At 38.4% G+C, this 26,281-nt stretch overlaps 1 protein-coding gene and 1 non-coding gene across 2 annotated transcripts; one reads left to right on the plus strand and one right to left on the minus strand.

Annotated features, from left to right (window-relative positions):
• Positions 1–703: 703 nt before the first annotated feature.
• On the minus strand, positions 704–810 carry LOC131593743 (small nucleolar RNA R71). Its single transcript, XR_009281125.1, has one exon. It is a non-coding gene; the product is annotated as a small nucleolar RNA R71 (small nucleolar RNA).
• A 6,149-nt stretch (positions 811–6,959) lies between these two features.
• Positions 6,960–19,341, plus strand: LOC131658699 (early nodulin-75-like). Its single transcript, XM_058927967.1, has 2 exons — positions 6,960–7,311; positions 18,971–19,341. Exons 1-2 carry the CDS (start codon positions 6,960–6,962, stop codon positions 19,339–19,341), a joined length of 723 nt encoding a protein of 240 aa, XP_058783950.1.
• The last annotated feature ends 6,940 nt before the right edge of the window (positions 19,342–26,281 follow it).

The raw sequence follows: 26,281 nt of genomic DNA on the forward strand, positions 1-26,281 counted from the left end.
ACACGACTGTGCACTTGCAATTATCAGATTTATAGACACGTAAAGTTGCGATCAAGTTTTTGGCGCCGTTGCCGGGGACTTTTTAAGTCGATATCGTAACTCACTGTTACACCGTAGAGACTAGGGCAAATTCTTTCCTTTCTTTTTGAACGATTGTATGCCAAGTACTCGTTCACAAGGAGGAGACCTGATACAACGAATCAACGAGATCGAACGTTTTGTTAACGTAAGACGTCGAGCTTATCATCTTCCCGAAGTAGCACCAATTCCGATTTCTCAGGAATTGATCTTTACTGATCAAATCAATCAAATTACCCCGAAGTTAGAGATGGCTGCCCCTCGTCCTCTTAGAGACTATGCCGCTCCTTCACGAGCTGAACCGCACTCAAGCATCGCACCACCTGCGATTGAGGCAAACAATTTCGAACTGAAACCTTCATTGGTACAAGCTGTCCAACAAAACCAATTCTCTGGAAGCCCTGCAGACGATCCTAATATCCATTTATCCGTGTTCGTGCAATATGCCGACACCGTCAAAGCTAACAACGTTATCCCCGAAGCTATTCGATTACGCCTTTTTCCCTTCTCCTTGAGAGATAAAGCTAGGGCGTGGCTTCAGTCCCTGCCTTCTAATTCCATAACTACATGGGACAAACTTGAGAGAGTATTCTTAGCTAGATATTTTCCGCCTAGCAAAACTGCTATGCTAAGAGGTCAAATCAACGGATTTACCCAAAAAGATAACGAATCACTCTTCGAAGCTTGGGAGCGATACAAGGACATGCTTAGACTATGCCCTCATCATGGACTCGAACCATGGCTGATCATCCATACTTTCTATGGTGGTATACTTTATAACACTAAAATGACTATAGATGTCGCTGCTGGCGGAGCTCTAATGGACAAACCCCATGATGAAGCATACAACCTCACAGAAAACAAGGCACAAAACCATTATCAATGGGGAGGAGAACGAGCTGCTCTAGAGAAAACCCAAACCAAAGGAGGAATGTACGAAGTAAGTGGTATAGACCGCGTTAACGCTAAAGTAGACGCTTTAACTCAAAAGATCGAGAACTTAACCATCACTCCTTCAGCCACCGCGGCTGTTGTAGCACCTAATTGCGAGATTTGCGGATTAACTGGACACGTCGTTGCCGAATGTCAACTCCTGACTGGTATTCCATCTGATCAAGTAAACTACGCTCAAGGAAACCCTTATTCTAACACGTACATCCCTGGATGGAAGAACCATCCAAACTTTTTGTATAAGAACAACAATGCGTTGTACGCGCCTGGACAAGCACCTGCTGTCCCACCTGGCTATCAAAAAGCGCCTGTAGCTGCTCCAAACGCCCCTAGGAAGTCAAATCTAGAAATCATGATGGAAAACTTCATAGCTTCCCAACAACAAACCAACAAGGACTTCCTAAATCAAAACATTCATAATAGCGAGCAACTAAAACAATTATCAAACAAAGTAGATGCTTTAGCTACACACAACAAAATGTTAGAAACACAAATCTCACAAGTAGCTCAATAACAAGCACCTACTGCTGCCCCTGCTGGCACGTTTCCTGCTCAACCACAACCTAATCCTAAAGGACATGCGAACGCGATTACACTGCGAAGTGGAACGAACTACAATGGACCAATCGATCCTATAACTCAAAACGCACCCATGTCACAACAAGAGCCAAAGGAAACCAAAAAGACATCAACTGATGACCAAACTGCTAAAACAAATGAAAACAACACCGAAGTGGAATCTGAAAAAGAGAAACCTTACGTTCCACCACCACCTTATAAGCCACCAATTCCTTACCCTCAGAGATTAGCTAAATCTAAAACCGAAGCGCAATTTAAAAAGTTTGTAGAACTTCTGAAACAATTAAACATAACCATACCTTTCACAGAAGCTATAACTCAGATGCCTTCGTATGCTAAATTCTTAAAAGAAATTCTATCGAACAAAAAGAAACTCGAGGATAACGAAACTGTAACGCTTACCGCTGAATGTAGTGCTATCATTCAAAACAACATGCCTCCCAAACTAAAAGATCCTGGTAGTGTTTCCATACCCTGTGTAATAGGAAAGACTGTTATAGATAAAGCCTTATGCGATTTAGGAGCTAGTGTTAGTTTGATGCCTCTTTCAACCTGTAAGAAACTAAAACTAGGTGAGCTTAAAACAACGAGAATGTCTCTTCAACTGGCTGACCGTTCAGTTAAATACCCTGTAGGAATGCTGGAAAATATCCCTGTGCGAGTAGGTCAATTCTACATCCCGACTGATTTCATCATCATGGATATCCAGGAATATTCCAACATCCCAATCATATTAGGAAGACCATTCTTAGCAACTGCTGGTGCAATCATAGACGTTAAACGAGGAAAACTAACCTTCGAAGTTGGAGAAGAGAAGATTGAATTTATTCTGTCTCACTTCTTAAAAGCACCCGCAATTGACGACACATGTTGTTTCATGGATATCACTGACGAATGCGTCAGAGAAACAAAGATCGAACCACTCGAAAACCTTGAAATCCTAGAAATCCCAATAACCGAAACATCTGATGATGACACACAAGAAGAAAACCAAAACCTAAGTTTAACCGAATGTTTAGCACCAACACCTAAAGCTACACCTGCTCCTGGTAAACTGAATGACGAACTAAAAACGCTTCCTAACAATCTAAGATATGAATTCTTAGATACCGAACTTGAAAGACCTGTAATAGTCAATGCTGATTTAGGACCGATTGAAACCGAAAAACTATTAGAAGTCCTAAGGAAATATCCAACAGCTTTAGGCTATAAGATATCTGATCTCAAAGGGATAAGCCCTTCTTTCTGTATGCATCAAATTATGCTCGAGGAAGACTCGAAAACCTCTAGAGAACATCAGAGGAGACTTAACCCGATCATGAGCGAAGTAGTTAGGAAGGAAGTTCGGAAATTATTAGAAGCTGGGATAGTATACCCCATATCCGATAGTAAATGGGTTAGTCCTGTTCATGTAGTACCTAAAAAGGGAGGAGTCACGGTGATAAAGAATGAGAAGGGAGAAACTATAACCAAAAGAATTGAATCTGGTTGGCGAATGTGCATAGATTACAGAAAACTGAATAAAGCCACTCGTAAAGACCATTTCCCCCTACCATTCATAGACCAAATGTTAGAACGCTTAGCTAGGCATTCCCACTTTTGCTACTTAGATGGTTACTCTGGTTTCTTCCAAATCCCAATCCATCCTGATGACCAAGAGAAAACAACTTTCACCTGCCCTTTTGGAACCTTTGCCTACCGACAAATGCCATTCGGATTATGTAATGCACCAGGATATTCCAAAGATGTATGATGGCAATATTCGCCAATTTCCTAGATAATATTATGGAAGTCTTCATGGACGAATTCTCCGTATGTGGACAAAGCTTCGAGGGATGTCTTGCGAATTTAGAAAAAGTTCTAGAACGTTGCGTGAAAGTTAATTTAGTCCTAAATTGGGAAAAGTGTCACTTCATGGTACAAGAAGGGATTGTGCTAGGACATAGTATCAAATAGAGGAATTGAAGTAGACAGAGCTAAAATAGAAGTTATTGAAAACCTTCACCCTCCAAAAACCGTTAGAGAAATACGAAGTTTCTTAGAACATGCTGGATTTTACCGACGCTTCATTAAAGACTTCTCGAAGATAACTAAACCATTAACCGAACTACTAATGAAAGACGCCGATTTCGTCTTCGATGACAATTGTTTAGAAGCCTTCAAAACCCTTAAGGAAGCATTAATTTCCGCACCCATCATGCAACCTCCTGATTGGACCGAACCATTCGAAATAATGTGTGATGCAAGCGATTACGCTGTAGGCGCTGTCCTAGGTCAAACAAAAGATAAGAAACTTCACGTTATCTACTATGCAAGTAGAACTATGGACGAAGCTCAAATGAATTACGCTACAACTGAAAAAGAGCTTTTAGTTGTAGTTTTTGCTTTGGATAAATTTCGCTCATACCTAGTAGGAGCCAAAATAATAATATACACCGACCACGCCGCTATTAGGTACCTATTAACCAAGAAGGATGCTAAACCGAGACTCTTAAGATGGATCTTGCTATTGCAAGAATTTGATTTAGAAATAAGAGATAAAAAAGGAACAGAAAATGTAGTAGCAGACCACCTTTCTCGTTTAGAAAACCTAGATCCTGAAACTGTACCTATTAACGATGATTTTCCTTACGATAAGCTTATAGCTCAACTAGAAAGAAATAATCCCGACGAACCTGCCGCAACCACCTTTGCAATGACCATTACACCCTGGTATGCGGATTTCGTAAATTACTTAGCCGCTGGTGTACTCCCCCCTGATCTAAGCTACCAACAGAAGAAGAAATTCTTCCATGACCTGAAAAAATACTATTGGGACGACCCCCTTCTTTTTAAGAGTGGCCCCGATGGAATCTTTAGACGTTGTGTACCTGAGGAAGAAATAGGAAGTATAATAACGCATTGTAATTCAGCCCCTTATGGAGGACATGCTAGCACGTCTAAGACCTGTGCTAAAATCCTCCAATCTGGACTCTACTGGCCTAATCTATGGAAAGACGTTCACTTTGCCGTTATAAACTGTGATAGATGTCAACGAACTGGAAATATCTCAAGACGAGACGAAATGCCTCAAAAAGGCATTCTAGAAGTAGAAATATTTGACGTCTGGGGAATAGACTTTATGGGTCCCTTTCCATCATCATTCGGAAATAAATATATCCTCATAGCTGTCGATTACGTTTCGAAATGGATAGAAGCTATCGCTTCTCCTACAAACGACACATGAGTAGTAATCAAACTCTTTAAAAATGTTATCTTTCCTAGGTTTGGTGTACCAAGACTGGTAATTAGCGATGCTGGATCTCATTTCATTTCAAGAATCCTTGAAAAACTCCTTCGAAAATATGGAATGAATCTTCGAATAGCTACACCATACCATCCACAGACAAGCGGACAAGTAGAAGTCTCTAACCGAGAAATAAAGCAAATATTGGAAAAGACTGTTGCTATATCTAGAAAAGATTGGTCATCCAAGTTAAATGAAGCTTTATGGGCTTATAGAACAGCTTTCAAAACTCCAATAGGAACCACCCCATTCAAACTCGTTTATGGAAAATCATGTCACCTCCCGGTAGAATTGGAACATAAAGCCTATTGGGCCATTAAAAATTTAAACTTAAATTACACTACTGTTGGTGAAAAACGAATTCTAGACATAAACGAATTAGACGAGCTTAGACAAGACGCTTAAGAAAACGCTAAAATCTATAAAGAAAGAACGAAAAAATGGCACGACAAGCGTATATCTAGGAAAAACTTTAGCATAGGCGATAAAGTACTATTATTTAATTCTAGACTAAAATTATTTCCTGGAAAGCTACGATCTAGATGGTCTGGTCCATTCGAAATTACTAACATATTTCCGAGCGGAGCGATAGAAATCAAAGGAAAAACAGTCGAACCTTTTGTCGTAAATGGGCAACGTCTTAAACATTACCATCGTCTCGAGAACGATGAAAATATTCAAATTTTAAAACTTGACGAGCTGCCCGCTCATTCGAGAAAATGATTTTCATTTAAATCGTCGAGCTTACGACATAAAACAAAGCGCTTAGTGGGAGACAACCCACATTTTTATTTCATTTTTCTTATTCTTATTTTTTTTTCTATTTATTTAAAATATTTTATTTTATTTTATCTTGTTATTATTTTAATCTTATATTTTAATTTTTTTTATGCTTTTTACCACTTATAATAATTATTATAATTATAATCACCATTTTAAATCATTGTTATAAAAATCTCATCTTTTTATAATTATTATTATAATTTGTTACATCTTTTAATTTTTATTTCTACCAACGCTAGCCTATTTCTAACTTAATTTTCATACTTTTTGACTTATAGGCTTATTTAGTTACTAACTCATCAAGATGCAAGAAGTCGACAATATGGAAGTTGTGTTCCGAGGAAGAGGACAACAAGCGAGATATGCTAAGCTAGCTCAGAGGCAAATGGGCTTGACTCGCTATCCTCATCCCCCGACTGTGGAGAAGTTAGGAATCGACGAAAGTGTCATGTACTTGCTGAACCAAATCGGTTGGACCAGTTCTCATCTGTTCCGCAAATTTTGTACCTTCCGAAAGCTCACTCTGGAGTTCTTGAGCTCATTGACTTATCTGCCTAACTGTGGACAAGGAGTGAGGAGAGAAATTATTCTTTTTCGACTCTTTGGATTGGAATATCAGTTTTGTGTCCGTGATTTTGCTGCTATGTTAGAAATCCCTAATGGAGCGGATGCATACACCACAGTTCCAGAGGAACATCTTGCTTACTGGGAGTTGGAAAATTTATGGGGTAAGATTACTGGAAACGATAATCCTGAAGAGCATGAGTTTCAATCCGAGAGCATTCATAATCCTGCCTTCAGATACCTGCATAAGATTATCGCTCACTACATTTTCGGTAAACCTGAGAATGTCACTGAAGTTTCCAGAGAAGAGCTGTTCATCATGTTCTACACTTCTCAAAATTGTCCGGTTAATGCTATTACATTTATGCTAGCAAACTTCGAGCGCATCACGCATGACGAAGTTTCACCTATTCTGATCGGCGGATTTGTCACTATGATTGCAAATGCTATTGGTCTGAGAATACCACTGCTTAGATTGACACCTTTTGGTACCTATAACTCCATGGACATTCAGTTTTGCTTTAACAGAGGTATCATTGGAAACCTTGGTCCTGATCAGTTTGACCTCCTTATTGATAACAAAGTACTGGATCAATTCACCTTACCGAATCCAAGGACGAGTGTGCACAACCCTGCTAGCTGGCTTTATTATGGTCAGATTCCTGATAGATAATCATCTCCTGAAACTCCACAAGCCTATGAACATTTTGATGATGACATGCAAGTATCGGAATCTGAACCTGACACTCCTCCTGGATACTATGACATGAATCCTCCCGAAGGCGAGCCTGTGCCTGAGTATGAACCTATGCCCGAGGATAATCCTGTGCCTGAATATGAGCCTCTACCCGAAGACGAACCCGTTCCTGAGTATGAGCCTGAGAATCCTACTGCTTCACAAGAAGATCAATCTGAAGATATGACTGATGTCGAGCCTGAACAACAACATCCTGCTGCATCCGCTGAATCACTGGCCCCAAGAAATGCTCCTCCAAGGATCGAACATGCTTATCATCCGGTCACACATGGCCAAGACATCGATGTACTACAACATGAAGTTCAGCATATGCGTGACGAGCTACACACTCTACAAATGCACTTCTTCGATTTCATCGACACCGTTAATGCTCAATTCGACGAAGTCTTCAAGCACATCTATTCTAATGTGCAAAACAACAGACGTGGCTAGATGTTGACTTTTAGAATATTAGATTTTTATTTCTAGTTTTAGCAAATTCTCATTCCTAGTTTAGAATTTCATTTTATGCATTTTATATTCTGCTACTATTAACACTCAGTACCCAGTTTTAATTCGAAATGCAATATTTTATTCATCACTGCTACTATGTTTTATATATTCTGCTATCTGACTGCTATATATTCATGAATGCATATAAATATACACAGTCTGGTCACTAACATTCTGCTGTTTATAGTAACATAGCATGTCACTGTTCTGTACTATTTATCAAGTTTTATTGTACCTGTCAGAACATGACCACAAAAGTGCATGCGAGACAGGCTTGTTCCCTAGGCTAGGAGACGTCCGTCTCCACCTCTGTGGGGCCACCTATCTGCATGCAAAGGACAGGAGACGCCCGTCTCCATACACTGTCCCCCAGCAGACTGCACACCTGAGATGCGCGTCTCCCAAGGGTGTGTAGCAACTGCTTTGTTCGTTTGACCATACAGACCACAATAATTCCCACTTTGAATTTTGAATTTCAAAATTCATCATTCAATATTCTTCCTCCTCCCCATAATTTCTCCCATTTAAACACCATAAACCACATTCATCCCTCCATCACCACCTCCATAACTCTACATCATTTTCCATTCTTCCTTCCATTCAAAATTCAAACACCACCATAAATCCCTTTTAATTCCATCTTTACTCCACCACTTTCAAACCTCACTATAAAACCATACCACCACCATTCTTTATCTTCACAACCTCCACACCATTTTCTACTCTTCTACTCTCCACACTCTTTTCTCCTAAACACACTATGCCTCTGCGTTCAGTCATCCGAAGTGTGCGCCCTGAGAGACCACCTCCCGACCTTTCGCAAATTATCTTTCGAGAGGAAGACGACAATGCTCAACGAACCAAATATCTTGCTTTCTATGAACGTTCAGTTGTCCCCACGAAATTCGTGAACACTGAGTGTCTAGAAACTTTGGGTCTAATAGATGGTGTCACCCGTTTACTCACAAAATCTAGCCTACATCATCTCTGTACCGAACCAGTACCCACTTATGAGCCGCTCGTATTAGAGTTCTTGAGCTCTTTCAACTACGACACTCCTTCTGATTAACCACTCTTAACCGGTAACATCCAATTTCGGATGTTTAACCATGAATATAATTTAGATCAAGAAGAAGTTGCTACGTACTTATGTCGCACGGTGAACTGACTTTTATAATCGAAAAATGTTGCGGTTAAGCAAGAGTCGCCACCGACTTTTATTTTATCCAAACAAGTTAGAAAGGCTAAAAGAAACAGAAAAAAACCTTTTAGAGAAAACAGGGTTCGGGGGGTAATTTATGCAAAGGGAAGGTGTAAGGCACCCTTTGCATCCATGGTTTTCCATGGGCTCTTAATTGCTTTGCTCGTTTTTGAAAAGAAAGGTAGAAGAAGAATATGGACTTTAGCTCGTAAATGAGCGTAGCCATTTTGAAGATTTATGAGAAAGAATATGAGAAAACAGTTTTAGCCAGAGCAAAGCAATTAGGAGTAATTACCTTAAACTTAGATGATAGGTTTCTTTTAGCCTTTCAGGATGAAAGGGTCTATCCTTGCCATAAGAGGGCAGGAAGCCTTTCGTTTGGAGGTTGAAGGGTCATCGCGTTATCGTTCGCCATAAGACTGACCCATGCCATAGAGAGGCAGGTAGTCTAAGGGAAGGATCAGAATAGCCTTTTTCGTAGGCAGCCAGAGGATACCTCAACCTTTCGTAGGCAACTTTCAAGGGTCGAAGTCATATTCGTGTACCGACAGCATCATCATTTTAGGGACTTATGACTTTTATTTGTATCGAGGCAACAGAGTTGAGGTATCCTCGATTTCGAGGGACATGGCTATTCTGCAAAAAAACAAAGGCAACAGGCAACAAGGCAATAGAGAGGTTACCCCAAAAGAGTGCGTGGGTGCAGCAATCACGTGATTATATTCAATTATATTATCTTGTAATTAGGTGATTCTAATTCAATTCAGAGTTGCACTCCCTAAAATTACTAACCACAGCAACTAATATTAGCAATTAAAGTAACAGTAACGGGGAAGGGAAATTGCAACCAGCGGAGGAGAGGGGAATTGAAACCAGCGGGATAAAAATAATATTATAGATTTAACACAATAATAATCAAGATCAGGGTTTAGGGTTACCAATATTCGTAGCTTTGGCAATTTGACAAACCCTGAAAAAAGGTGAAAAAAAATGGAAAGCAGAATAGGGTGAGTGCATTATCGGTTCGGAGGCAAACAAAGCTAACCCTAAAAAATAAAAAGATAAAGAAATTAAAATAAATAAATAAATAAATAGGCACTTATCTTTGAATTTGATCTGATATGGTTGACAGTCGGGGAAAATCCTGGTGCTAACCTGATGATTGAGTGTGGTTGGCTCTGAAGCGCTGGATTAACTCATGCATGCATAAGCTATGAATGTCTGTACAATAGTCAAATGTTCACGATGGTAGTACCTCGTAAAACAAGAAATGTTAGTACGGGTATATGAAAATATTTGAGAAATGATAAAAGAATATTAACAATTAATCAAGAAAATATTAAATTATGAAGAGAAGATTAATTTATTTTATTTCTAATAATTTAAGCTAATTAAATAAATACATATTTTTTGGACTTTTATTTTTGTGATAAGCAAATAAAAAGAAAGACATTATAGTTTTTAGATTTTTATATTGTTTCTTACTAATGGTTCTAGTTGAAAGGAAACAATAGAATTTACATTAACAATCTAAAATTACAGCTAGTATTTTTTATAGTTTAATTAAAAAGAAAACAAACTATACTAAACTAATTTAATTTAGAAACTAGGTAAACTTAAAATAAAGGAACACAAACTATTGAAGGATAGAAAAACACTTAGAAAGGGGGGGGTTTGAATAAGTGTAGCTTTAAAAACTTTACAGATAAAAATAAATTGCACAGTTATTTTTATCCTGGTTCGTTGTTAACTAAACTACTCCAGTCAACCCCCGCAGAGATGATTTACCTCAACTGAGGATTTAATCCACTAATCGCACGGATTACAATGGTTTTCCACTTAGTCAGCAACTAAGTCTTCCAGAGTCTTCTGATCACACACTGATCACTCCAGGAACAACTGCTTAGATACCCTCTAAGACTTTTCTAGAGTATACTGATCCACACGATCACTCTAGTTACAACCTGCTTAGATAACCTCTAAGACTTCCTAGAGTATTCTGATCCACACGATCACTCTAGTTACTTACAACTTAATGTAATCAATTCTAAGAGTTTACAATTGCTTCTTAAAAGCGATAATCACAAACTGTGATATTTCTCTTAATGTTTAAGCTTAATCTCACTAAAATATTACAACAGCAATGTAGTGAGCTTTGATGAAGATGAAGATTCTGAGTTTTGATTTGAACAGCGTTTGAGCAAGTTTAATATGAGTTGTTTTGGTGCAGAATCGTTAACCTTGCTTCTCATCAGAACTTCATATTTATAGGCGTTGGAGAAGATGACCGTTGAGTGCATTTAATGCTTTGCGTGTTCCGTACAGCATCGCATTTAATGTTATACGCTTTTGTCAACTACCTCGAGCCTTGTTCACGCTGTGTCTACTGACGTAGCCTTTAATAGCTTTTAACGTTCCTTTTGTCAGTCAGCGTAGCTTGCCACTTGTACTTTCTTCTGATCTGATGTTTGTAAATACAACGTTTGAATATCATCAGAGTCAAACAGCTTGGTGCAAAGCATCTTCTGATCTTCTGACCTTGAAGTGCTTCTGAGCGTGATACCATCAGAACTTCAGTGCTTCTGTTCTCTTGTTCTTCTGATGCTTCCATAGACCCATGTTCTGATTCTGCTTCGACCATCTTCTGATGTCTTGCCAGACCATGTTCTGATGTTGCATGCTGAACCCTTTGAGACAAAGCTTCTGAGCGCTGAATTATGCGTACTCTTTATATATTTCCTGAAAAGGAAATTGCATTGGATTAGAGTACCATATTATCTAAAGCAAAATTCATATTATTGTTATCATCAAAACTAAGATAATTGATCAGAACAAATCTTGTTCTAACAACTATAACAATAACAAAGAAATAGAGCACACAGTGCAGTGCAGTATATGAGAAGGATTTTCTTCAATTCCTTTCACCGAAACCGAAACGAAGTTTAAAGTAAATAATTACAAGCTTTGACTTTTCCACAACATATCTTAATCACTCAATTAAAGACACATGGCAATTATGAAATTATAACAACAGCAACACACATATAGAAGAGAATAGAAAGTAACAACCCAAATAAATTCATGCTTCTCTCTGTCTAAGATTCACGATTCTCCTTTCTTAAAAATAAAAATAAAAATAAAAATAAAATCTCTTCTCCTTTTTTTCAATAACATTCAACAGCATGATCCAAGCACAAGTTTTATATGAAACTGACATAAGAAGAAGTACCTTGCGTGCTGACAGTGACAAGATCTCGCACACAACACGCTTGAGCACTTGCAAAGGTGATGGGAGCCGTCAACAGTGTGGAGCAGCTTTCCGGTGTTGAGGTTGAGGTCCGATGGTGGTGATTTGCAGGCGGCTCTGGTTCATCGGCAAGAGTACCGCTCAGATCTGTTGGCTGTGGCGGTCGGTGTCGTCGTGGTCTTCGCGGCGGAGACGGTGGTTTTCGGTTGATGTAAGTGGCGCGAAGGTGAGGACGGTCGCTTGGGATTCGCGGCGTGGACTCGTGTCAAAGCTTTGTTCTCCGTCGATGATGATTGTGGCTTGTTGTTGCTGTGCCGTGTTGTGATTCGGCAAGGTTGTACGGCTGGGTCTGACTTCTGCGTTTTCCAGCGTGTGGAACAGCTTCAGATTGCATCGGTCATCTTCTTCTTTTCTCATATTCCTGCAAAAGAAAACATGAACTATATTGTTGTGTTGTTAGTTTGAAGACTTGTACAGGTTATTGGCTTGTGGATTGAAGGCAGCGGAGTTATGATTTGGAGAGAACTTTAGACTTAAGTTTGTTCTTCATCTTCTCCGGCTTCTCTTTAATCTCCGGTTCTTCTTTTTTCTGCAAAAAATAAACAAACCACTTTGTATCGTGTTGTGAAAAGGTGATGTTAGCATTGTTACATGTTTGAAAAACTGAAAATTTGTGGAAATCGGTGTGTGAAAATTTTGTACCGTCGAAACTGTCGAATAAGGGTTAGTGTCTCTCCTATTTATAAAATAATATTAGGTTAACCTAAAAGGAAAAATAAAATAAATTGGTCTAACAATTAAATAATATAATTAAAAGCTCCAAAATTAAATTAAATTAATTTGGATTTCAAATATCTTATTTAATTAAATTAGATCAATTTTAGAACTACTTCTAAAAATCAAATAAAACTTATCTTTTTTGGGATTTTTGAATATTTTAGAATTTTTATTGATTTTTTGACTGAAAGGTGCATAAAATGGAAAATTGACTATTTTAAAAAAAAGAATATTTAATTAATACGAAAATTAAAGTTAAATAATTAAAAACTTATTTTTTGTAATTTTATGAATATAAACAAAAATAAAATTAAAACTAAAGTTAGTATCAGATAAAAGGAAAAAAAATGTTAGAAGCGGGATTCGAATTTGGGACTCTGAATTTGCAAACATCACTTCCTTACCGACCGGACTATGTCAATTATTTGAAATAAAAGGACAAACAGAAATATATTCGGGCAAATTTTAGGATATGACAGCTGCCCCTGTTCAATTTTCTTAAACCTGAAGATGTAGACTGGCATGTGTGCCTGTAGGAATCTGAGGGTAGAAGAGGATTGAATACTAGAATGCCCAGAAATTTGCCCTTGCTGAAGTAGGGACTCTTGTCGGAGATGGGCTTAAAGATGCCATCCAGGCCTTGAGAGAAAGTTTATTGGAGATTGATCGTGTCAGCACCGTTCGTAGTAACTAAATTAGATCTAAATCTTTTGAACTATTCATGGAGGATACTCGAAACTAAGTATCTGAACTAAATCATCGTCTTGATTATCTCTGAACTATCTTCGAAATAATTGTCAAAACCTCTGTCTTGATTATCTCTGAGCTATCTTTGGAAGATATCCAAAATTAAGCGTCAAAATTAAATCTCTGTTTTGATTATCTCTGAACTATCTTTGGAAGATATCCAAAATTAAGTGTCAGAACTAAATCTTTGTTTTGATTATCTCTGAACTATCTTTGGAGGATACCCAAAATTAAGTGTCAGAACTAAATCTTTGTTTTGATTATCTCTGAACTATCTTTGGAGAATACCCGGAACTAAGTATCAGAATTAAATTTTTGTCTTGAATGAGCGTCAGAATTAAATCGTTGACTTGATTATCTCTGCACTATATCTAGAAGACAATGTTTATTTGATTGTAGAAATAGGCTGAAAGAGAAACATTAATTTCATGCAATGTCGTGATGCATGCATTGTAATTTTCGAAATGAATGAGAGTGTTATGCCTATGCAAAGAGGCGTATGTATGTTATGTATGAATTTACTATGATACATGATGTATGAACATGATTTATGCTATTTGGAGTATCTCGATTGAGAAAATAAATCCTTCTATTGTTGTAATTTTGATGTTTGATCTTGTCTTGAAGATACACAGTTGGGGATTTATGATTTCTGCTTGGGGATGATCAGTAACTTGATGTACCCTTGATTGGGAAAAAAAATATTAGTAAACCATGTTGGAGAAGAGCCAAGTGTTGGAGAGTAAACTCTGTTGGGGAGCCATGTCTTTGTCGGGACGAGAGCATTTGAAGATATCTTCTTAATGATTACTCTGTGGGGATATGATCTTGTGAACCTGGCTTTGTGAGGAGACATGGGTGTTTCGAAAGATGCCCCCAGCATTATAGTAACTACCATTCCTGGTTTTGATTAGGATACATCACTGAGTATTGATCAAGATGTCAAACTGGACTTGCATAGAATTGCCCCTGCTAGTAGGAACTTTTGGAAAGATTCGCCTCGCGAGGACTTTATGAGATGCACTATGGGCGACATGCCCCTAGTAATCATAGGCCCAGGACAATGTCCCATGTTGGTTGGGAAGTAGCTTCAGATCTACTTGGATGCATGCCCCTGATTGTTTTGGCATCCTTGAGAGATTCTCGGAATCTTGACTTGATTGCCCCAGATTGATTGGACAAAACATGTCATGCCCCTTGTATACGTAAGAGACATGGCTTCTTGGAGTAATTTTGTTTGTCGGGATAACTCTTAGTCATTAGTTGTACCCTGTGCAAATTCTTTCTATTGCTAACATTTGAAATTATGTAGCAGAATATGTTTAATAATGTATTCATGAGATGCAATGCATACGTTTGTCTTGAGTTTTTGAAAAACGTTAAAGCAGGAGATGTAAAAGCGCGATGTTTGTAAAAACATGATATTTTTGTAAAAGCGAAATATCGACTCAGCATTTTAGTAAACCTTAAGGAGTCGAGATACCTCTTTGGTGACAATATGCTTTCGAACTAACCATGCTTCAATTAGGACTTTCAAGGGTTGTAACGTGGCTTGGTTCACGGTTTAAGAAACAAAGGATAATGGCTCAAAATTGGATTGTACCCACCCCTCTTCGTGATGATCTTCAGTCCTAAGCTCAGTTAATTCAACTTATGCATTCAGATTCTAATAGACTTTTGGATTTGCACCTTTGATAATGATGATGGTTCACAAGCAGAGAGAACTTTTGAGATGGCAGTCACTTCTTCCTTTTGGTAGTCATAACATTATGTTGTTCAGGAATTTATTGACTTCTCTTTTTTCATCTTTTGATATCCCTAACTTTTGCCTGAACTGTCTATTTTGAGCTTACAGTCAGCGGGATGCCTTGATTTTTGCCTAAGTCTTTGTGATTTTTGACTTAGCAGGCTTTTCTTTGTATATATGTTTTTCATTTCATTTTTTTTTGAAAGATATTGACTGCCTTGCTTAATGATTGATGAACCATCATTGGCTTTTGATTGACATCTCCAACACTTCTTTGATGTGTGCGGATGAACGCTTGTGATTGAAACCTTTGTTGAAAGGTGTACTGAATGATTCTCTTAAAATAGAATGCACAGCCAAATTAACTGAGAACTACCCTGCCCCAGGTTATGATCAAGGGTTTTAATTAGTACAAGAAAGAAACTTCTACTTCTTAAGCTCAATGGGGTTGGCGAGGGATTAACATCCTTATATCTCCACTGTTTAGGAATTGAAATAATGCCTGTACATCGTCAGCATAGTCCGCTCAAAAGCATACTGTATGAGGTTGCGGTATCGTTTTCGTCATCCTCCCTTAAAAGGCTTACAACTTAGCAGGAGTTGAATATCACAAAACATATGCAAAGTAAAGACGCAATTTAAAATGAGTGATAGCGAAATAATTTATTCAAGACAAATATATGCAATGCACTGATGATGATTATTAAAACAGATAATGTCTATCATGAGTCAAATGTTTAATCAAACAGGAAAGAACTTGCAACTGAAAGTAGATCTAATGATCCAAAAGTTCGTCCGTCGAGACGTCAATCAATCTTGTCATGACTAGGCATAGGAGCGGTGATCACCACAGGGGTTTCAGGAGGGTTGGATTTGATTTCTCCGTCATTGATCAGATCTTGAATCTTATTCTTTAATGTCCAGCAATTGTTTGTGTAATGTCCAAGACTGTTGGAATGGTACGCGCACCTCGCATTGGGTTTATAGTCAGGAGTGTAGGTGTTAGAATTCGTTGGCTCAATTGCCCTGAGCGTCTGGATCATATGAGTGAATTGATTGTTGTGACTCAGTTGGCGTGATTCCATTATCGTGACTCAGTTGTCGTGACTTTGTTGTCGTGATTCCATTATCGTGACTCAGTTGTCATGATTCCATTATCGTGACTCAGTTGTCGTGACTTCGTTGTCGTGATTCCATTATCGTGACTCAGTTGTCGTGATTCCATTATCGTGACTCAGTTGTCGTGACTTCATTGTCGGAGACGGGCTTGCGGGTGCCGTCTAAAAGAGATACTTGTCAAAATTCTAAAGGGTCATGCTTTCAAAATATGCACATGATAGGGATTTTCAGAATGTCCGGGGTTCGAGCTTCCAGAATGTATATCTGATGTAGGTGTCTTCAGAATGTCTGGAGGGATATGCTTTCCAGAATGTATATGTGACAGAGATTGATTTGTTGATGGTATTTGTCTGACCAGTTGGTCGACCTGAAAGGCAAAGTTAGTTTTATGTGATGTTATGAATGCAAATGCAATCTTTTCAAGGATCTTTAGGAATTTAGTTAGCAACATTTAGAAAATGATTTGGTCGCGTCTTTGTCTGAAGAAATCCGAATTTTGTCTTTGAACGTCTTTCTTTGAGAATCAAGCTCACCATGTCGAGTGGGTCATCGCCTCTGATTCAGGATACTTCTGAATTTGACAGTACATGGCTAGAGGAAAATAAATCCTCTTGCCCCTTGATAGGTACTGAATCTCTGAATTGGAAGGCATGTGACTAGAGGAAAATAAATCCTCTTGCCCCTAGATAGGAATTCATTCCTTGATAAGAGCACCTGAAATTGCGCGCCCTAAATCCCTAAGATCCTTGAAAGGGTTAGTTAAATCATGTTATGCTTATGATGTCATGATGTTATGCGAATGGAGTTCGTTAGACTTAGCGCGAGATGGTAAGGACAAACAAGTCCTTTCAACAAAACCTGCGAGGAAATGAAGGTTAGTAGTAAACACAAACAAGTCACACGAGTCACATAATTTTTGGCTTAAGGCTTGCATGGAGTCTGATCAGGTGTCCTTCCCAAGAGTATTTCTATGGATAAGGAGATTTCAGCAACGGGTTCTACCAAGTGACTCCGAATTGTCAGCCCCCTCTAAAGCACCCTCGAACATGGTACATGCATACCACGTAATGATACTTTAGGAAGAAACCTATCTGAGCTGTAGTATCGGGTAGCGACCATAACTTGGCATGCACCAAGAATAGCCCTCCCACTACGTTCCTAAAAGTCAGGATGAGTTAAAGGTGACTAAAGGTCCTTGAGCTCCGACGCACCCAAAGATACATGCATAAACCTCTCTCATTCAAAAGAGGTACACAATAACCAGTAGAGGTCTAACTCAAGCGCGAACTTCATTTTGACCAACCCCAAGCATGCACAAGGGGGGTCTCCATGACTATGCCGCTCCTAATCTTAAGTGTTCTTGAATCCGGGAATAGGATTCGTCCTTCAATTTTCACAAAACAGCCCTGAAAAATAAAACAAGCAAAGCAAACAATAGAAAACATTTAAGTGATTCCTAAACTTTTAAGGTAAACCCTCTTTTAATCGAAAAATCCCCAGCAGAGTCGCCAGTTCTGTCGCACGGTGAACTGACTTTTATAATCGAAAAATGTTGCGGTTAAGCAAGAGTCGCCACCGACTTTTATTTTATCCAAACAAGTTAGAAAGGCTAAAAGAAACAGAAAAAAACCTTTTAGAGAAAACAGGGTTCGGGGGGTAATTTATGCAAAGGGAAGGTGTAAGGCACCCTTTGCATCCATGGTTTTCCATGGGCTCTTAATTGCTTTGCTCGTTTTTGAAAAGAAAGGTAGAAGAAGAATATGGACTTTAGCTCGTAAATGAGCGTAGCCATTTTGAAGATTTATGAGAAAGAATATGAGAAAACAGTTTTAGCCAGAGCAAAGCAATTAGGAGCAATTACCTTAAACTTAGATGATAGGTTTCTTTTAGCCTTTCAGGATGAAAGGGTCTATCCTTGCCATAAGAGGGCAGGAAGCCTTTCGTTTGGAGGTTGAAAGGTCATCACGTTATCGTTCGCCATAAGACTGACCCATGCCATAGAGAGGCAGGTAGTCTAAGGGAAGGATCAGATTTTAGGGTTAGACAACTTGCAATTTTCTAATGCACCAAATGCTCATCGCACCATCTTCGAAGAACTCCATGGCCGACCTTGGGAGCAACTCGCTTTTGAATTATGGTTTAATCTGACTGGCGAAAATGCTACCGGTTGGAGGAATCTTCACGCTTCTCACATTCAAAATCCCGCTATACGTTATTTTCAACGTGTCTTGGGTAACACTATTTTTGCAAGATCCAACAACCACAAGGTAAACCAAAATGAGTTACTTTTCTTATTTTGTGCGCTAAATAATATTCGCATCAATGCCGCACCATTTTTGCTCCAACACATCCAAGGCTGCATCAACGCCCCCGCTACAAACCCCTTCTGTTTTGGCGGCATTATTACCACATTGGCCTATGCCTTAGGCCTCGCTGACGACCTAATCTCCCTTTCCCATCTCATGATGCCTGTTCAGTCCCTCGATCTCACTTACTGCCGTGACTCTCACTTGGTGTCACCACGTCATGATGGCCGTTAGTCATCAACAAAGTTCTAATTCCAAATATCATCCTGCCATGCCCCGAGCAAATCAACATCCATTATATTAAGCGTTGGAAGCTTGTTAATGAAAATCCTCAAGATAACCAACCTGAACATCCTAATGAGCCGGTGGATGAAATGGAACAAGAGTTCAACCAAGCAGATGCTGATTTCAACCAACCTCAAAATAATCCTCCGCCAATTACTCTCGATGCCATGTATGCTGCAATTCAACGCCAAGAGCAACGTTTTCAAGCTATGCAGACAAATCAAAACAAAACACTAAGGCTAATTCGAGAAATGCAACAAGAGCACCGTGACTACGCTATTAGGACCGAAGGCCACTACACAGAAATTGCTACACAATTGAATGATCTCAACCTTCGTGCAAATGGCTCTCCCACTGATAGACTTCGACGTGTTCGTATAAGAGGCGCAAGCAGTTCTCGCAACCGCAACAACGAGGAGTAGTTCCTATGCAATGAGGACACTGCATCGTTTAAGTCTGGGGGAGTCGTATTACTCGCTTTAGTATTATTTTTCCTTTATTTCCTTTCCTTGTAACGTTTCTTTTCAAATTCAATAAAGCATATTTATGAAATTTTAAGTCTTATATGCATATTCCCGTGTCTATTATAATTTTTCCATTTTCTTGAGCCATAACAAAAATTATTTCAACCGATAAACGCATAACCCCGCACGTTCGAGAAGTACGAAGCTACTTACCTTATACATAGAAACCAGAGTAAAGATTCGAGACAATACCCTTATCGTCCCGACACTCTAAAACCCCAAAGTATGCATAACCGATTTGAATACCCTTTATACCGAAACCATCGACTTTAATTTTGAAGTAACCCTTATTAGTTTATTCTAGCAGTCGGCACCGTCTTAGACACCAACTACGCAGAGAGTCGATGAATATAAGTGTATGATCCATATAATAATTATTATATGATCAATTGCCAATAGAAATGTACCTACTAAGTAAGGTGATCCTCACACGATCATTTAACCTAACGGTCACAAATCTGAAATATTAAAAACTCATTGTTGATTGGTTCAGAAGTTACCTGGTACTGAACTTGGTAGGAAGGATTACGGTTTGATTCCACACAATCCACAAATGAGCGCTAAGGAGTATACCACATAAATGTGCCAGAACTCCTTAAAAGGATCATAGTCACTAACCGGCTACTCTGCTATGTGCGTGTCAAGATAATGGGCTTAATGTGATTGCACGCGAATGAAACGGGTAAAACAAGGTGACAAGTCAAGGTCGAGCTATGACAGCATGATTCAAATTGGTATGCATGCTGGGAGTTGTTTAGTGCCGCTACTGTAAGTTTATTGCTAAGATTCATCTCATAAGTTTCCGACAAAAACACTCGGTGGCTGAGTACGACCCGAACGACGTGGCGGATATGCATTTCATTTCACTGTCCTCCTGTTTTTATCTTATGTTATTATGCTGGTATTTGCGATATTTCAGGTTTTAAGTTCATATCAAGACTATTAGTGAAATGAAGAAGAAATGGAGCAAAATTCATTATTATTTACTCTTAAAAGATGCAAGAGAGGTGTTGAAGTAAGAAAGAGGTGCAAAGAAGACCCAATTATGCAAAGACCCAATTATGCAAAGATGCAAAGCCCAGCCCACGAAGGAGCTGGAAAGAACCACTTGAGCACGTGGAGACGCCCGTCTCCAATGTCTCTCTGCCACGTCACGCAATGGAGACGCCCGTCTCCAACCGTTCCTATATTTTCTCCACTTGAGACGCACGTCTCAAGTCCGTTGCCTGGGTCTCCTCAAAAAGTGGAGACGTACGTCTCCGAGTCCCAAGTCAGAACTCCCTACTTTCAAGCAACGTATCTGCATATCCTCGCCTATAAAAGGAGACCGATACCTCAGTTCTCCGGGTCCGGATTTTTGCTAACGAAGTGCTGCCGAATTTATTTTCCAAGCATTAATTTCTTTCCTGCATTTTATTTCACCGCTTCTTTTTCTCATAACAATTTGTACATCGGAAATTGTTGTGAACCTTTTATAGATCTAGCCTTACGTTAGATTTATTTATTTTTATTTTCCTTGCCTTTAAATTTTACGCCTAATAATTTCCGAAGAACGATCCAGCCGACCTGTGGCGGAAGTTCGAGTACTTCAAGATCCAGATATATTCTAGATTAATTTTATTCAGGTTATTTATTTATTGCCTTTATATTATTTAATTGCATGATATATTGTATGCCTTTTAATATGCCTTTCATTATAAACCAAACAAATTTATGCATGTTTAACCGTATCAATATGTCTGGCTAATTAGTTAAGATATCGGTATGTAAAGTAAGTTAACCGTGGGGTCCGAAATAAACTGTCTTAATTATGTTTTATTAAATATCACTTGTTTTTGGTTTTATGTCTAATTTAATTAATAGAGTCTTAAAATCAATAGAGCGAGAGTTTGAGGTTTTAAGGCCGACAAAGGTTAAAATCAATAGAGCGAAAGTTTGAGATCTTTAACTGGATAGTAGACATAGGACATTAGTTTTAAGGATGGCGAAAGCGTATTAATTATTTACTTTCAAAAAGTGTTTTTAAACTCGACGCGGGATGGCGAAAGCGTATGTTAGGGAATACTAGGATAAACCGAGTCAACAGAGCGAGAGTTTGAGACTAGGGGATTTAAGTAGATAACGACTTCATAAAGCAAGCATTTTATTAACTAAGTTCTTTTCAAAAAGCTTTTATAAATCTAATGGGATGGCGAGAGCGTACATTATGAGTTAGGATAGTGGTCTAAATCAACAGAGCGAGAGTTTGAGAGGAGGACTTTTAATCAACTAAATTAATAAAGATTTTTAATCGAATAATACCATAGCCAATGGACCATCGGATCACCTAAGTTAGACGAAATACATACTGATATCCGTTATTATTATATTTCTTAGAATTCACGATTAGCCTTCCCTTTTAGAAACAATCAAAATATTAGTAGCCTTAGCTTTACATAGTAACCTTAGATAACGGTAGATCGATTCATAGTCCCTGTGGATTCGATATCTTTTAAAACTACACGACACGACTGTGCATTTGCAGTTATCAGATTTATAGACACGTAAAGTCACGATCCTGGGCTGAGGCCGTTTCGACAGTGTCATACCCTAAAATTTGCCCTCCTTTTTATCTGGCTTATCGCTTCACAACCATTTGCACCATTTGCATTAACATTCATTTAGAAAAAAAGAATATACATTACATGTCCATCTGTGCGCATTTTTTTGGGTCGTTTTTTACGATTTAATAATGTTTCCGATTTACTAATCCTTTTGGTTTACTAATTTTATTTTAATTCAACTTAGGATTAAAATTAGTAAATCATTTTGTTACATTATTGTGCTATTTGTATTATTTCTTTATAGGTGCAAATAATAAAGACAGGGTCCATTTAAATTCAATAAAGACTCATTGGGCTCAAGTTTATACTAGGTCCATTATCATTAACTAACAACAACAAAAAACCGAAAAAAGGGAGGAGGAGGAGAAAACCCTTATAGAAACCCTTTTCAGCTTCTTGGCTAACCAGTCACGTACAAAAACAAAAAGTCAAACCTTTGTGTCGTACTATGGCATTCAGTGTTGAACCACTATCACCTCTTAACTGAAAACGAATCAAATACAACACCATTACAGATTCTTAAACACATTCCTCAACCTATATGATACTCCATACAGACTAATAGCACAACACAATTTCACTGGATTTTGTATAGTTTCAATTCCACTGTATCTCGTATATCTCGTATAGTTTCTTTTGTGTTGTGTTTTTGCAGAAAAAGAAAAATCGTGACGCGAGATTCCGTTCAAATTCAACAAAACCGTGGCATAAGAGGGATGTAGCAGAGGTGTCGAGAGAACAAATCGAACCATTCCAGGGATCCAAAGGACTCTCGGCATATTCTGAAGTGAGCACACGCATCACAGACATCTAAGGCGGCAACTATCATCGCCCTCGCGTTTACGGTTTGCAAAATATGTTTCAATCTTTCATCTTGCTCATATGTGCATTATAAACGTGTTTTGAACTAACATTCGTGATCGTGATGACCTATAAAGTGTTTCTGGACTCTTTGATTTGAGTTTAAAGGCATGAACAACGAAACACCATTGATAGGTCTCTCGAAGTTTCGAGTTGGGGCTTCTTCTTGGAAGCGAAATTAGCCCTAACAAAGGGCACCACTGTATTCGGTAGTCGATTTCCCATTGATTTATGGTCTTGGCCGGAATTTATTTGCATTATTTTTACGGATTTGATTGATGCAGGTCTATAGTGTCATAAAAAAAACTGTAGGTAAAAGTATTGGTTTTCTTCAAGAAATCAATGGGGAAGACGAAGGCCCTGGGGCGCGTCCCTGTTTTAAATTCATTCCTGGTTAATTTGTTTTCTATATCACCTAGTGCGTGTGACACAATAACAACATAACGGACCCAGCACAGATGGCTAAGGCATTTTGGCAACATGCGAAGGAACCTGGGTTCGATTCCCAGGATTTACAATTTTATTTTTCAAGTAATTTGATCATGGATCCAGCGCATCTGGCCCTCTCATGTTCACCATGCGCCTGCAATGCTGCACCAGTGGATCGCAGCCAGATTAGATCCAACGTTCCTGATGTAGCAGCGCACCATAGATCCCCACCAGCGCACCACACTGAATCCCAGCTGAGTGTTTCTAATTTTTCTTTTATTTTTTATGACATAGTTTTTTTATTTAATTGTTTATTTTTATCCTTTTAATATTCTATTTCAACCAACTTTTGTTTATATTTCCCTTTTCATAAAAAAAACATAAAATATAAAAATATTTATTATTACTAATATTTTCATTTAATTTAAATGATTAAATAAAATAATCTAATTGTTTAGTTATTCTACAATTGATTAAGTTATTAGGGTTTGATAATTAAATCAAAAAATATATTTTGCCGATTTAATTAATTAGGTTGAAAACTAATGATTAATTAATTTAATTAATTAGGTTGGAAAACCAATAATTAATTGGTTCGATTTTATTAACCATGGCTAACTTATGCCCTAATCAGGGTTTGCGAGAATTGGCCCTACACTAAAAATGTTTCTTTTCTGTGCCTTTTCAGGGTTAATCGAAAATCTTCCGATTACGCGCCATGCCAATCAAAAAGCTAAGTTCCGACTCTTTTTTCTTAAATTTAATTTTTATTAATTATTACATTTGCATTGTAGGTTCAATTAAGTTTTACTTCATATGTTAATGAATTAGTCATACACTCAATGCTTTCTTTTTCTTTTGTCAACTCTTTAATGGTCAGGGTCAATGCTTCATGCTCAAGGCAAACCTCTGCCCATCAACCTTCATTAATCAAAGGATTTGTCAAGTCGCCAAGGCTACGAGTGAGGGTGACCCTAAACCCTAACTTTAATATTTTATGCTTTATTATTACTTATGTCAAACCCTATTAAGGGATCCGCTGGTTTCATTGTTCCCTTCCCCATATTATTATGTAACTGTTCCCTGGTTGTATTGTGTGGCCTTAAAGGCACTTAAAACTGTTATATTATTTTATTGCGTGGTTAGTAATATAGGGAGTGACAAGACTAATTAAATGAATTAGATCACTAACAATACAAGATTAAATATTCGAACTGAACCACGTGATTGGTGCACACACTCACCTTTAGGGTAACCTCTCTTGTTGCCTTATATTGTTGCCTTATTCAAATTGTTGCCTTGTTGCCTTAATATTACTGTCTTTAAATAGTCAAGTCCCTCGATTCCGAGGATACCTAAAGCAAACAAACGTTGCCCTCAGTTCATTATCATCAATTCTGTCCCTTGAAGTTGCCTCGGTAAAAACATGATGATTGTCCCAATTGCTAAGGTATCCTCGCATGATGCCTAAAAAGATTAATGACTATTATATCCTTCCCTTAGACTACCTGCCCTCTTTATGGCAAGGGACAGTCTTGTGGCGAACGATAAACCTCGATGACCCTTAACATCCAATTGAAAGACTTCCTACCCTTTATGGTATGGATAGATCCTTTCGCCTGAAAAGCTAAAAGAACAAATTTTTAAACTTAGGGAAGTTGCTTTTAATTGCTTGCTCAATTCAAACAAATTCAAAATACTTTTCACACCTCCTTTCAAAACTATTCAAAACAAGGCTACGCTTATTTACAAGCTAAAGTCCTTAACGAAATCTTTTTACTATTCACACACGACACTTTTCAAACAATTCAAACAAACAAGTGAGCTAAGCAATTAAGAGCCCATGGATAACCATGGATACAAAGGGTGCCTTACACCTTCCCTTTGTATAACTTACCCCCCGAACTCAAAATCTTTCAAAAGGTCTTTCCTGTTCTTTTAGCCTTTCCAATTGGATAAAATAAAAGTCGGTGGCGACTCTTGCTATCCGCAACATTTTTCGATTATAAAAAGTCGGTTCACCGTATAACAGAACTGGCGACTCTGCTGGGGATGCTTTCGATTAAAAGAGGGGTTACCTTAGAGTTTAGGATTCACTTTAAATCGTTTGATTTGTTTGATTTATATTCTAAAGGGTGTTTTGGGTTATTCTGCTGTGTGAAAGATCCTACACCCGGATCTAGTGTACTTTAGGTATGTGGCATGAGACCAGGGAGGCTGTACGACATGTATCGTTATGGTTGAACTGGTGGCCACCGTTAGTGCGACGCTTTGGTTTGTCCTGATGGCCCTTGAATATGATCGAGGAGACATTTGGCTACCGCGTGGTGTCACAAGCACTAATTCGCCTTTAGAACCTTAGCTGAACTTGACTTTGGCCTATAGGAAGTAGCGAGATGGCTGGCTTTGGATTCCTGACTGAAGTCGGTTGATACTCGACGCTACACTCATTGAGATTGGACTCAAGGGATGCTTTTGGCTGGCCGATTGTGCGCCATGTTGAGACAATGCCTGCGAGAAAGATCAGGGATATGAGCACCGTAGAACCCGATCTTTATATAGGACAGGTTGAACCAACTTAACTTCAGTGGGGAGGGTACTTACCTACGAACTTCATGCAAGCCTCTAAACCTAAGGGCACTTGTGTGACTTGTTTGCATTTGCTACTAACCTTTGTTTTCTCGCAGGTTTTGTTAAAAGACTTGTTTACCTTCACTATTCCACGTTGTGCCAAATGAGTTGCATTCGCACTAACCTTTGTTTCCTTGCAAGTTTCGTTAAAGGACTTTTTTTTGCCCTTCTTATCCCACGCTGTGCTCAATGCATTGCTCTCGCATTACATCATGACATCATAACATAGCATGTTAACTAACCCTTTCAAGGATCTTAGGGATTTAGGACGCACAATTTCAGGTACTCTTATCAAGGACTAAATTCCTATCAAG

Source organism: Vicia villosa, linkage group LG3, assembly GCF_029867415.1.
Source record: "Vicia villosa cultivar HV-30 ecotype Madison, WI linkage group LG3, Vvil1.0, whole genome shotgun sequence".
Lineage (NCBI taxonomy): Eukaryota > Viridiplantae > Streptophyta > Magnoliopsida > Fabales > Fabaceae > Vicia > Vicia villosa.